The 12,783-nt window shown below is 42.4% G+C and overlaps 1 protein-coding gene across 3 annotated transcripts in view; it reads left to right on the top strand.

Annotated features, from left to right (window-relative positions):
* The window catches only part of KDR (kinase insert domain receptor), an 80,828-nt gene that overhangs the window by 39,797 nt on the left and 28,248 nt on the right, over positions 1-12,783 (top strand). The window contains exons 28-30 of one of the 3 annotated variants that reach the window (XM_029945687.1): positions 2,889-2,988; positions 3,523-3,608; positions 5,356-5,621. In XM_029945687.1, coding sequence (XP_029801547.1) covers positions 2,889-2,988; positions 3,523-3,608; positions 5,356-5,578 — 409 coding nt within the window. In that variant the 3' untranslated portion in view covers positions 5,579-5,621. Of the gene's footprint in view, positions 1-2,888; positions 2,989-3,522; positions 3,609-5,355; positions 7,040-12,783 lie in introns of those variants that run through there. The other 2 variants (XM_029945686.1, XM_029945688.1) reach the window with 2 other exon arrangements.

Raw genomic sequence — 12,783 nt, forward strand, 5'->3', positions numbered from 1 at the left:
TCATCTGGGTTAAAAGAAACCCAGAATTGAGGCATCTGCACATGGCTCACCTCCTTTTGAGGCGCTCTTCGGGTGCTGCTTCCCTGGGAAGACCAGAGATGAGGCTGGGGTACTTCTTAGGGGACTTGTTCTTTCCTCTTTCACATATCCAGTCAGGTCAGAAGGCTGAGGAGTCTTTCTTGTTTGCTTCCTCTCTCTAGTTTTCAATCTCATTGCATCATAAATAGAGCTGGACAGAGGCACCCCTGCGGGCATCAACCCCATGATTCGTGGCCCCTTTAAATTATTTGAAAATATTTGCTCAGCATTTATTTGGGGAAGAGGCTGAAGGGGTGTGGGGGGAGGAGGAGGGGGACAGATCGCTAGTGTCTAGACTCAGCTTTGTCTCTAATTTCCCCTATGGATCAGCTCCGGCTCCAAGTTTGCATGCTTTCTGCGAGGAAACACATATTAATTGGACTCATCTTTCTAGGAGGGCAGTTTGGGGACCGTCTGTGGTTGCTCCATCATTTTCCCTGGGAGTTTCACCTTCTACTCCAAGCAGCTTATCAAAGATTTCTTTTCTCTCCCAGAGAAAGGTTTTGGCACATACCGTTTTTCTTCATTTTGGTTAATTGCTGGTGATGATTAAGTGCTCCTGTGGATTGATGTCTGGGACAGCCTCCTGGCTAGATGTTCCTGGATTTGGCTGTGATATAAGATTGCTTGAAGTGAAACTGTCCTTTCTCCGCCTTCTGTCTGTCTGCTCCCCCACCCTGTTCCTGCCACATGGCCAGTGCCTGTGTGGGAAAGAGCCGTGCTGTGCACACAGTAGGTGCTTTGTAAAGACTCAAACAATCACATCCATTGTTTTCTTCTACTTTTTCCTTCCTGATACTTGTCCAAGGGAGTCAGTGTGGAGTAGGGTAGCAAAACAAAACGAAACAATGGGCTTTAGAATATGAAGGCCAATTTCATATCCCAGTTCTAGCCATTTCCTCCCTAAGTCTCAGCTTCCTCGACTGTTTTTTCTAAGACAGCTGAATTATTACCCACGCTCACCCCCTCTAGTTGATTCTATATCCTGCATATCCCTGGGATCTGCCTCATCCTTCAAACCCTGTGGGCATCACCTTTCTTAAGCAGGCTGCCCTTCTTTCTCTTAGATACATGGAAAAGAGCCCCTAATTTATCTCATGGACTCTGTTTTCACCTTCCTCCACCCAGAGCCATCTTTCTAAAGGGCGCATCTGACTTTATGAGTCTCAGGCTTCAAATCTTTCAGTGGCTGCCCATAACCCTCAAAAGAATAATCCAGGCACTTTAGTTATGTGATTTTGGACAAGTTCCTTAATCTTTTTAATGCTTTGGTTTCCTCATCTGAACTTGGGATAATAATACCCACCTCTAACAGGTGCCACTTACGAAGGTGCTATGAGGTAAGAGTTGAGGAGCATTTTAGCACAGTGCCTGGCATGTGGCAGATTCTCAGGCAAGGATTCCTGGATCAGTGAACGAGTGAATGATTAACTACATGGTACCAAGTTTTTGGCAATAGCCACTTTTAGGGACTGGACTCAGGAGCAGTGGGCTTTTCTCTCTCTCCTTATATATTAAGTCCTCTTTTTGGTGGAATTTCCTGAGTGAAGATGTCACTGGCGAACCTTGTTCTCTTCTCTCTGTAAGGGGAGGAACCAGCCTCCTGGGGCAGGGGAGGGAGACTCAGTTTCCATTCTCCTCCTTCGGTTCAAGAGGGTCCTCACTCCATTTGGTCACAATGGACACAAGGAATTGTCCTGAAGCCTGCCTGTAGGGAGCAGTATGCAGGGATGAGCATGAAGAGTGAATTTGCTGTCCCTTGCTGTGAAACAGACTTCCCTTCTCTCCACTTGGGCTGCTGGTGATTTTAACAGGATCACTCAGACTCACCCAAAGCCACATGGCGGGGAAGGAGCACCCCAGCAAACAGGTGATGTGTTGTCTGACAAGTCCCATTCTCTGAACTCCTGAAAGAAGCTGCTATCCTTTGGAATTTAGAGGAGGAAAACAAGCTTTGGCTGATAGAGTGTCATTCCTTCTAAGGACATTTGCCACCCACCTCATCTATCCTCCAGATATCTTTGTGAGGGAGGGAGGGAAGGCTGTTACCAACACATTTTAAGGACAGGGCACCCAAGACATGGAAATACTTATGACTTCCCCAAGTTTGTATAGCCAGGGGTGGACTTTGAAATAGACAAAGTATCTCATGACTCTTAAACCATGCTGCCTCCTCCCAAGACCAGCGATTCTGTGGGCTGAAACTAGGGGACTGTGAGACTCAGCCCCCCTTCCTTTCTGCACACTAAGCCTCAATTACATGCAGAAGGAGGAAGTCGTCTCCAGATCCTGCTGGGTTCCGTGTCCTTTACGGACCCCAGGTGAGATTTGGCGAGATCTTAAGGCATCTCCTCTGCCCATCTTCCACGGAATGGTTGCTCTGTGGGCATTATGTAGAAAGTCTTTTCTGGAGATGGCCAGAAAGATGTGTAGCACTCGGTAGTATGTTGAGAGCCCAGTGGAAGAACCTCAGGCGATCAGGAAGCCAGGCAGAAGACAGTTGATCACTTCATTTGCTGTTGTTGTCTTTAGTCCAGCCCGGGTCCTCAGGAGTATGATTCAAAGGAACAGGAGCTCATCTAGGCCCCCTCACTTATATTATACTTTTAAATAGGCTTTTACAGGAAATTAAGCCTTCAATGTGTGCTAGCAGAGAAAGATTTTTGTTTTGTTTTATTTTTCTTTTTCCAAAGGATGTTTTGAAGGTTGCTATTAAACTTGTGGTTGAAAGATAATGAACTTAGGTATCACTTTTGGTGTCTACAGCCAAATATACCACCACTAAAATATAAATATTTGTTCTTTTGCAGTCAGTATCTGCAGAACAGTAAGCGAAAGAGTCGGCCTGTGAGTGTAAAAACATTTGAAGATATCCCGTTGGAAGAACCAGAAGTGAAAGTAATCCCAGATGTAAGTACATCTTTTAAAAATAGTCTTAAAAACAATATGAAGGATGAAATATTAGCTATGTAAATATTAGTCTAAGTATTAGAATCTCCGAGCCTTATTTATTATAAGGCTGTCCTTGGGGGTATGTGTCACGGGCTTATGGGGATGGAACTGATCGGCGTCCCCCTTGGTTTTTACATAAGTACAGTCCCTGGCCCAAGGTTCTAGATAGTCCAGCACCACGCCTGATTCCACTCAGGTGTAAATAGTATTGTGGAGAAAAGAGGGATGGGAATCAGTCTCCTCAGCTGCTTCTTCCTAAATTCTTCTTTTCTTCCGAGCCTGAGTTTACTATTAGGAAGAAGTTGTTTCTCCTTTTAGTGTGCACAGTTTCAGGCTGTGATATCTTTACCTCCCCCTGTTGAACCCTGAAGCATAGTGCCTGATAGATGGGTTAAGAAATGAGTTTAAAAAAAAAAAAAGAAATGAGTTTAATTAAGTAATTGGTCAGTGTGCACACTCATCAACTGTGCCATATCCTTGTCTCTTATAAAGGATAACCAGACGGACAGTGGTATGGTTCTTGCATCAGAAGAGCTGAAAACTTTGGAAGACAGAACCAAATTAGCTCCATCTTTTAGGTAAGGCCCAGCCACACAGAAAAGAAAAATCTCAATGGGATTTTTTGGAAGGAACTTAGTTAGGACTTTTTATAGAGACAATTTTCCCTTTTTGTGTCTTTGGTGGGTAGGCAAATTTGCATCAGCTGAACTAATCAAACAAATAAATTACCTGGCACACCTAAAAAAGAATCTGAAATTAATTAGGGTATTTGGTTGGTTTTTATGAGAATTTATGAACACCAGAGTATTTTTATATTTCTATGGTCAGTGGTTTGTATGGTACTGGCTAAATAACAAAGGTCATTGGATGTAATCCATCAGACTGAGATGATAAAAATCTTTGTGGGCTCTGGAGAATTTTCAAACCTGTACAGAAATAAGTGCATCTGTCTCTAGAAGTATGATGTATAAAAAATAAGTCAGTATCTATTTGTTTGAGATACTTAAATATTATTGGCTGACTTATTTGGCTTATTATTATTATTGGCTAAATTGTGGGGAAAATACTACATTTGGTTTTGAGTATGATTTCCCCCATGTGGCTTTGTAGGAATTTGTAGTTGCTTTGAATAGAGGTACCTGCTTTTAACCTAACAAATAAATGAAAATCTGTTTAAAAATAGCAAGATAAAGAGCAGTTATTTGTTAGTGAGCTCACACTGGGTAAAAACAGAGAAGACTTTGATCTCCCTGTAATCTAACCATTTTATATAATAGGAATACCTATGGGTTATAAGGGATGTTCACTTAAAGAAAAAAAAATTAAAATAAGCCATTATGCAGTTTTATTGTTTACTTTAGGCCCAAGGTAAGAAGGTATTTGAGCCAATCATATGTTTTCCTCATTGATTTAAAATATATTTATTCAGCAGTGACTATGTGACCGCCATCATGCCATTGTTTGAGACATTAACCTTATTTGATTGAGATTGGGTTGAAAGAAAAATTGCACTTCTAGTTATTTGAAATAACTTTCAAACCATCCATGAACACAGAGTTAATGAAATACTTTTTTGATAGTTTTTAACATGAATAATTTGTTAAAACACATATTCAGGAGGGAAAAAACCCATACCTCAGAATGGTTTGAGAAAATATAAATCCCGAAGTTTTACACTTTTAGGCTTTGACACGATTATGGTCTGTTGGGATTCCGCACCACTGAAAACATTCTCTAGTTGCTGCTGAGCGATCTGGGCCCTCAGTCCTTCCAAAGAATGTGGTTTTGATGAGTAAAAAGCAGTTTTTGACAGTCTGGCTTGATTGCACACACACACTTCAACTTATTCAAGTTTAAAGTTGCTCAAGAACTTTATTAATGCCGCGCACATGCCTTGTAATCCCTAATTGACAGTGTGAGGAAAGCAGAAGTGGACTTTCAGAACATCCCAATTTCCTTCCACATCGTGAAAGAGTCCCTTTGGCTCCTATCATTGTATACAAACCTGTCAATCTACAAGGCCATAAAAATGTTCCATTGGTTGGAGCCTTTGCATAGCTGAGGAGAACTGCCTTTCATCTCCTCACAGGCTTGAAAGACTTGGACCTGAATAAGAGGACTTATCTGAAACTCCTAGCTCATGCTAGTACCTGAAAATAGACATTGTCTGAGCAAACCTGATACGTTGATTAACAAGTGGGAGAGATAGGGGCTGGTGTCTCCAGGGAGATTACAGCCTGCACGGGGTCGGGAACAGAGTTGGGGTGAAAGGGGCAAGAACTGCCTTCTCTCCACCAAGTCATTTGGTCGCCATTTTCTCCACAGTGGACTGATGCCCAGCAAAAGCAAGGAGTCTGTGGCGTCTGAAGGCTCAAACCACACGAGTGGCTACCAGTCCGGGTATCACTCTGACGATACGGACACCACTGTGTACTCCAGCGAGGAGGCAGAACTTTTAAAGCTGGTGGAGACTGGACCACAAGCTGGCAGTGCAGCCCAGACTCTCCAGCCTGACTCTGGACCTGCATTGAGTTCTCCTCCTGTTTAAAAGGAGGCACCCACGTCCCCCACTCCTGGAAATCACATGAGAGGTGCTGCTCAGATTTTCAAGTGTTGTTCTTTCCACCTCTAGGAAGTAGCCACATTTGATTTTCATTTCATAAAAAAGGACCTCAGACTGCAGGGAGCCAGTCCCCTAGGCATTTCCTGAGAAGATGTTTGTGACTCAAGAATGTGTTTGTGTTTTCTCCCAATGTTGACTTTCTGTTTATGTGTTTAGAAAGCATGTCTGATGCCCCTTAATGGGTCTCCCCGTGGGTTATAATAAAAGAAGTTCAAGGCATAGCTGCATCTTCTATGAAGTGGCAGTACCTTGGGAGCTGACGCCTCTCTGTAAAACCAGAAGATAAACCAGGCAATGCAAGTGCTTTAGGTGTTGAAGATGGGAAAGACCTTTAGGGCTAAGTCCATCCAAGAAGCTTTGCTTGGGATACATAAGGGTCCTGAGCCACATCTTACGTGTGGGGTTTGGATTGACAGAAAGGAAGATGTTGGCTTGCTCCGAGATCAGACCGGGGTTTTCAAATGCATTGTGTTGGCTCCAGTGGAGGTAGGCACGGGGTCTGTTAGGAAATGTAAAGGCTTCAGATGAGGTTACTGGTTTTAGAAGGTTGCGTGCTCTTCCCAGTTGGGCTAAATGAGAGCTCCTTGGGCTGTTTCCGACTCCTAATGAGAGTTCCTTCCGGACTCTTACGTGTCTCCTGGCTGAGCCCCAGGAAGGAAATGACGCAGCTCTGGCTCCTTGTCTCCAGGCCGATCCTTTATTCAGAATGCCACAAAGAGAGGACATTCAGATGGAGGCTCCCTGTTGTGTGGAAGAGTTCTGACTGTAAAAACCAGCTTCCGGTTTCTTCTGGATGAATACCCACATATCTGTCCTGATGTGATGTGTCTGAGCCTGAATGCAGTAGGTTCCGTATCAAGCTGTGGTGTCAAGGCTTCAGGAAGGATTTTACTCTTGTTCCTTCTCCCCTCCCTGAGCCTTCCCCCTCTTGGCACCCCTGATCGGTCAGCATTTTAGTAATTTGGCCTCTACACTCTAGTCAAAGCTGATTTGGTTTGTTTGCTCCCTAAATGACTGTTAGCCAGATTTCAAAATTATTTTATCACCAAAGGTTTAACACCATCTCTTGTATTATTTAGACTTTTAACATGTAAAGCTATTTCTACTGGTTTCTGTCCTGCTCTTTCCCTTTTAAAAAAGAAAACGTCCTTTTCGTTTGGTATCATAGTGTGAGATGCTGGAATCATGACTGTAAAACATGCTATGGCACATATATTTATAGTCTGTTTATGTAGAAACAAATGTAATATATTAAAACCATATATTATATATGAGGAACTTTGTACTATTCACATTTTATATCAGTATTATGTAGCATAACAAAGGCTATAATGCTTTCAGCAGTCAATGCCATTTTATTAAAAAAAAACTGAAAAACTCGAATGAGTCCCTTTGCAAGGTTGTGTTTCTGTTCTTACCATTTCTCTCACTTCTAAAGTGGAGGAGGGGCATCAGACGTCGTTGTCATGGGGGTTTTCATCTTTGCTTGTTTCCATCTTATAAAGGCTATTTTCATAAAACAGTTTATATTTTTTAAACCAATAAATGTATTCTTAGTAAAAAAAAGAATACTGCGGTATGATATGATCACAGCTCTTTTGAGGGAAAGTACTTATGGTTTTGCCCCTTCCGCTTTCAATACACAGATAATTCACACCACATGAACTCTCTCATTATAGTCTGAGCACTTTTGAGATTCTTAAAACATGGACGGAGTGGGGCACCTGGGTGGCTCAGTTGGTTGAGCATCTGACTTCGGCTCAGGTCATGATCTCACTCATGGGTTTGATGCCCACATCAGGCTCTGTGCTGATGGCTCAGAGCCTGAAGCCTGTTTCAGATTCTGTCTCCCTCTCTCTCTGCCCCTCCCCTGTTTACACTCTGTCTCTCTCAAAATAAATAAACGTTAAAAATATTTTAAAAATGGACAGAGAGATATGTTCTAAGTACTCTGTCAGTATTTGTGGCCTTCCAATAACCCCTGTGCCTGCCACTATAGCCAACCATGGAAATCAGAGGGTAAGAGATCCTGAGACAGGTGGGCAGACCCAGGCACTGCCAGGAAGTGTAGAGCCTGCTTGTCATTTTCAGTGGTGTTTTACTCTATACTTAAAGTGTCAGGACTTCTGGCCCAATGCTGCCATTTTGAATGATTATTTTTATATTATTTCTTCAGTCATCAATCATGGCAATACCACATTAAATATGCCTCTTGATTGATTAAATGTACCTTTTTCCTCCATGGTTCAGGAAATAGACATTGTACCATTTTCAAACCTTGTCATCCCACTGAGGCATTCTGTACAGCTTTATTATGGAGAAAAGGGTGGCCCTGGGTGTCCGTGATTCCTGGGGCAGGGCTTACAGATGTGGGCTATTAGGGTCTCTGCCAGATTATGTTCCACTATCGATCAGGCCTGACTTCATCTTTCCTGTTAAGACAGTGTCATCCAGTAAATGAATGGAAGAAGAGTCCAGGCAGTTCGAGATAGAGATGGCCTCATAGGAAAAGAGAATTTCCTTCATTTTAGGAGAAAAAAGAGAATTTGTTTCTCATAAGCAGCTCCTGGCTCTGTCTCCAATGCCAGGAATTTGGATTCAATGGAAACTTCACACTTTATAAAGAAATGCTTTCAGCACCTCAGGCAGAATGATTAGGAGGTGAGGTTTGGCACTCTCCTTCCTCTCTCTTCTGTCTTCCATGCCCCCTTGTTCTCAGCTCCTTTTCTCTCCTCATTTGCCCTTGTGTTGAAGAGAACTTTGGCTTTTTAAAGTGCTTCCTTCATGGTCTTATTTTCAGAGCTTTAATTGGAGACATTTGGTGTGTTTTAGGTGCGGCCACCCTGTCCCCCCTTGGCTCCTGGCCCCTCTCCTATCCTTCCTTTTCTTGCTTTCTATTCTGCGTCCTTTCAAACTCCCCTGGCTCTTCACCTTCCATTTCTTTTTCCACTAACCTTTCTCTGCTCTGCTCCCTCCAGTCCCCCCCCCCCCCCCCCCCCCCCCCCCCCCCCCCCCCCCCCCCCCCCCCCCCCCCCCCCCCCCCCCCCCGCAGCCTTTCTCTTACATCACTGCAGGACAGAGAGAGCTGTGGGGGATTTAAGTTCATTACCCCACTAAGTTTTCCTATGAAGGCGCATTCCTTTGTCCTCTTCAATCAAAGAAAAGAAGAAAAGTAAAAGTCTCAAACTCACAACTTCATTGTTAACCCTGTTTTCCTGTTTCCCCTAGCATGTCTGTCTTTCTACCTCTCACTCACATCTTAATCTCCAAGAGGATAAAATGTAGGATAAAATGTGGGCAAACCCAGAAAGCTAGAGCCTTTGAGAGACTGGCTTTTCACATACATCCTCGCACCTTTGCACGCCCTTTTCCTATAGGGACAGTAGACCCATAATGATTATGCTTCCTCCGGTACGCAGTGAATGGCTCAAAGGGGGTTCTAATCTATTTTTATAACATTGCATTTTCTCTTTTCTCTCTCTCTTCTTTTAAAATTTAAATTCAAGTTAGTTAACATACAGTGAAGTCTTGGCTTCAGGAGTAGAACCCAGTGATTCATCTCTTACATAGGACACCCAAGTGCTCATCCCAAAAAGTGCCCTCCTTAATGCCCACCACCCAATTTAATCCATCCACCCACCCACCTCCCCCACAGCAACCCTCAGTCTGTTCTCTTTTTAAGAGTCTCTTATATGATTTCACTCATATGTGGAATTTGAGAAACATAACAGATGAACATAGGGGAAGGAAAGGAAAAATAAGATAAAAACAGAGAGGGAGGGAAACATTGCATTTTCTACGTGAATTTCTTCCACATAAGGGCTTGTACATAAGTGAAAATCTGGGCAGTCTTTTTGTTTAAAAAATTTTTAATGTTTATTTATTTTTGAGAGAGAGGGGGACAGAGGGGGAGTGAGGTAGGGGCAGAGAGAGGGAGGGAGACACAGAAGCCAAAGCAGGCTCCAGGCTCTGAGCTGTCAGCACAGTGCCCAAAGTGGAGTCAAACTCATGAACTGTGAGATCATGACCTGAGCCAAAGTCAAATGCTTAACTGACTGAGCCACCCAGGCGCCCCCAAGGCAGTCTTTTTGAAAGTAGTTTTAAGTCCAGTTATTTTGGAATAAGTTACAGAATGCTCCTAGGTGGTAAAGAAATTAAAAAGACAAAAAAAAAAAGTCGTTTGCTCTGGTTTTGATAATAGAGGGAAGTGGAGAAATCTAGGAGGAGCACCCAGAGAGAAGTCAACAGCCAGGATGGCCTGAAGCTCTGGGCTAAAGTAGTAGAACATACCAATCCCAGTAGAGGTCTGCTCAGAGATAAGGGCTCTGAGTTAGAAAAAAAGTAGTCTAGGAAAGACTATGGAGAAGACAACGATTATGGTAAATTGATTCATATCAAACGAATATTAGTGAGAAGACCTCAAATAGCGCCTTAGATTTTTTTACAATACCGTGTTTGACCTCTATGTAACTTCTTGACACCTGCACAAACAACATTAAACTGAATAGTTTTGCTCAGATGTTCTTGTTTAAAAATAGGAATGAACATCTGTGATGTCGTTTTGTAATTTCAGCTTCATCAGTTTATTTCAAGGACTTTAGAACCTAAGATCAGGGTATTTACCTATAACAAGTGTGCTTACCAATACCAATGACAGCATACCCTCATAACTTAATTCTTTGAAGCTCAACTTCTGGATACCGCGCAGCAGAAAAAGGGCAGAGAATAAGAAAACCAGATTTTGCTCCAATATTGTTCCATCTTTGGTGTGTTTGTCCTCTCCCTTTTTCAGGAAGTGACATTTAGGAAGAATAACCTCAGGGACGTAGGTTGGGTTCTTCAGTGTTAAAGGTACTCTGAACTGAACTGCCCGAGCCCATGTGGAGCTCACAGGATGTGGGGCATGGAATGACTCTTCCAGAGCCCTCTGTGTTACTGTTACCTGCTGCTGTCACAGAGCACTTCTGAAGTTGATATGCCTTATCCCGATAAAGGAGATTGGAAACATTCCATCCATTACCACAGAGAGAACATGAATGGGAACGAAAACCCAGACGCAAAATAGGGAATTCTGACTAGATATGTGATGAGTGACAATATCTCACCTTTGTCCTCCTTGCTGACAAGAAAATTGGTAGATGGTATTCTGCAGCACATGTTGGAGAAAGCAAAATCAAGGCCTTCCATAGAAATCAAGTACCAAGATTCAAGTACCTTGTTACTAAATTTTTAAAGCAAGTAATATTTTACTTATTTGTTTGTATTTAACTATACTTATAAAAATCTTACAATGCGTCAGATGCCCTTTTTAAAAGTCTATTAATATTAATTCATGTAATTAATAAGGACCTTAAGGAAAGATGGAGGCATCACAAGGTAGATCGGGTGGCAAGCCAGGGTAGGACACATAAAAGGATCCTTACTGATGGTTTCCATGGGTGTTTGGTAAGCATTGATGAGGTTCAGGTCACCTAAGCAAGCAGTGGTCCTCACTATTCCCTTAGCTACATGGGTTAAGAGTTATCAACAGGACCAGAGAGAAGAGGAACTTCAATCTTGTCCCACAACTCTCTGCATATCCTTATGATCTCACCTTAAATCGAACATAGTTCTTATTATTGGTGCATTCTTTAGTCAATCCTTCTTGAATAAAGATCTGAGTTCAAAAACCCTTCCAGGTATTATAATACGTAGATCCTACTATGGTAGGAGAGGGGGGGACTCAGCCAGATTTAGAGTCAGGATGCTCAAGAGAAAAACCAGGTAAGAAGCCATCTCACAGAAGGTTGAAGAAATTAGGTTTATATTTGTCTGGTTCATCTCATGTTGCAAAATTTGCATTTGGCTTTAAAGCGAGATGAGGGGCACCTGGGTGGCTCATTTGGTTAAGCAGCCGACTTCAGCTCAGGTCATGATCTCACGGTTTGTGGGTTCGAAACCTGCATCAGGCTCTGTGCTGACAGCTAAGAGCCTGGAGCCTGCTTCAGATTCTGTGTCTCCCTCTCTCTCTGCCCCTTCCCCACTCATGCTCTGTTTCTCTCTGGCTCAATAATAAATAAAAACATTTAAAAAATTAAAAATAAATAAGACGAGATGAGATTTTTTTAAATGTTTTTTATTTATTTTTGAGAGACAGAGAGGTAGTGTGAGCAGGGGAGGGTCAGAGAGAGAGGGAGCTACAGAATCTGACACAGGTTCCAGGCTCTGAGCTAGCTGTCAGAATAGAGCCCGACGCGGGGTTCGAACCCACGAATCATGAGATTGTGACCTGAGCTGAAGTCAAATGCTTAATCGACTGAGCCACCCAGACACACCTAGCGAGATGAGATTCTGATAGTGCTCCAGAATTCCATGCTGGCACACATTGGATAGCAACACAGAAGAAATCTTTCGTTTTATCATAAGTAACAATTGCACTGTCCTTTATATTACTGCTCTACATTTTAAACTGTTCCAGTAGGTGAAAAGCCAAAGTACAGAGAGAATACATTCCATCACTTATTAGTTTTACTAGGAATTCTTCAAGAGGGATTATTTTATATAATGACTTTTTCTTGGGCACTTCAGAATATTATCAAGTAACATGCAACGTTTCATAAGCACATCTGTTTCGCAGATCAAAGTGTACTCCTGTATACACTATCCTGAGAAGCTTTTAAGTAGCCTGTGCTTGAAGTCAATAGAAGTGAATTTTCCTTTTATTCAATCATCAAATAGAACATGGTATGTTGCTGTGCCTTCCCCCCCTCTTTCTCCTGTGTGGTGTGGTTGGCAAATTGCCTTGAGGATCTGTCATGAAGAGAGAAAAAAAGTTCCTCATTCTTCTCTTATCACCTTATTCATCAGTGAATTTCAGCGTTCTGCCTATACTTCATTCTCATAGTCATTTTTACTGGAGGAGAGCTTTTCTTCTTTGCCTGAGGAGCAAGACACAAGGCTGTCATGCCAGAAACCCTTCCTGAGTCAGATCTTACAGAATTAGTTAATAATGTTAACTTAAAGTACAGTGAGTATTAATGTTGGATGACATATGTATTAGAGTAAGTTTAGTCATGACAGAACAGAATTTTTAGATAAATACATATTATGGATTCAAGTCTCATTATGCTTCCCTCTTTCATGGTGATAGA

Source organism: Suricata suricatta, chromosome 1 (assembly GCF_006229205.1).
Source record: "Suricata suricatta isolate VVHF042 chromosome 1, meerkat_22Aug2017_6uvM2_HiC, whole genome shotgun sequence".
Taxonomy (NCBI): Eukaryota; Metazoa; Chordata; class Mammalia; order Carnivora; family Herpestidae; genus Suricata; species Suricata suricatta.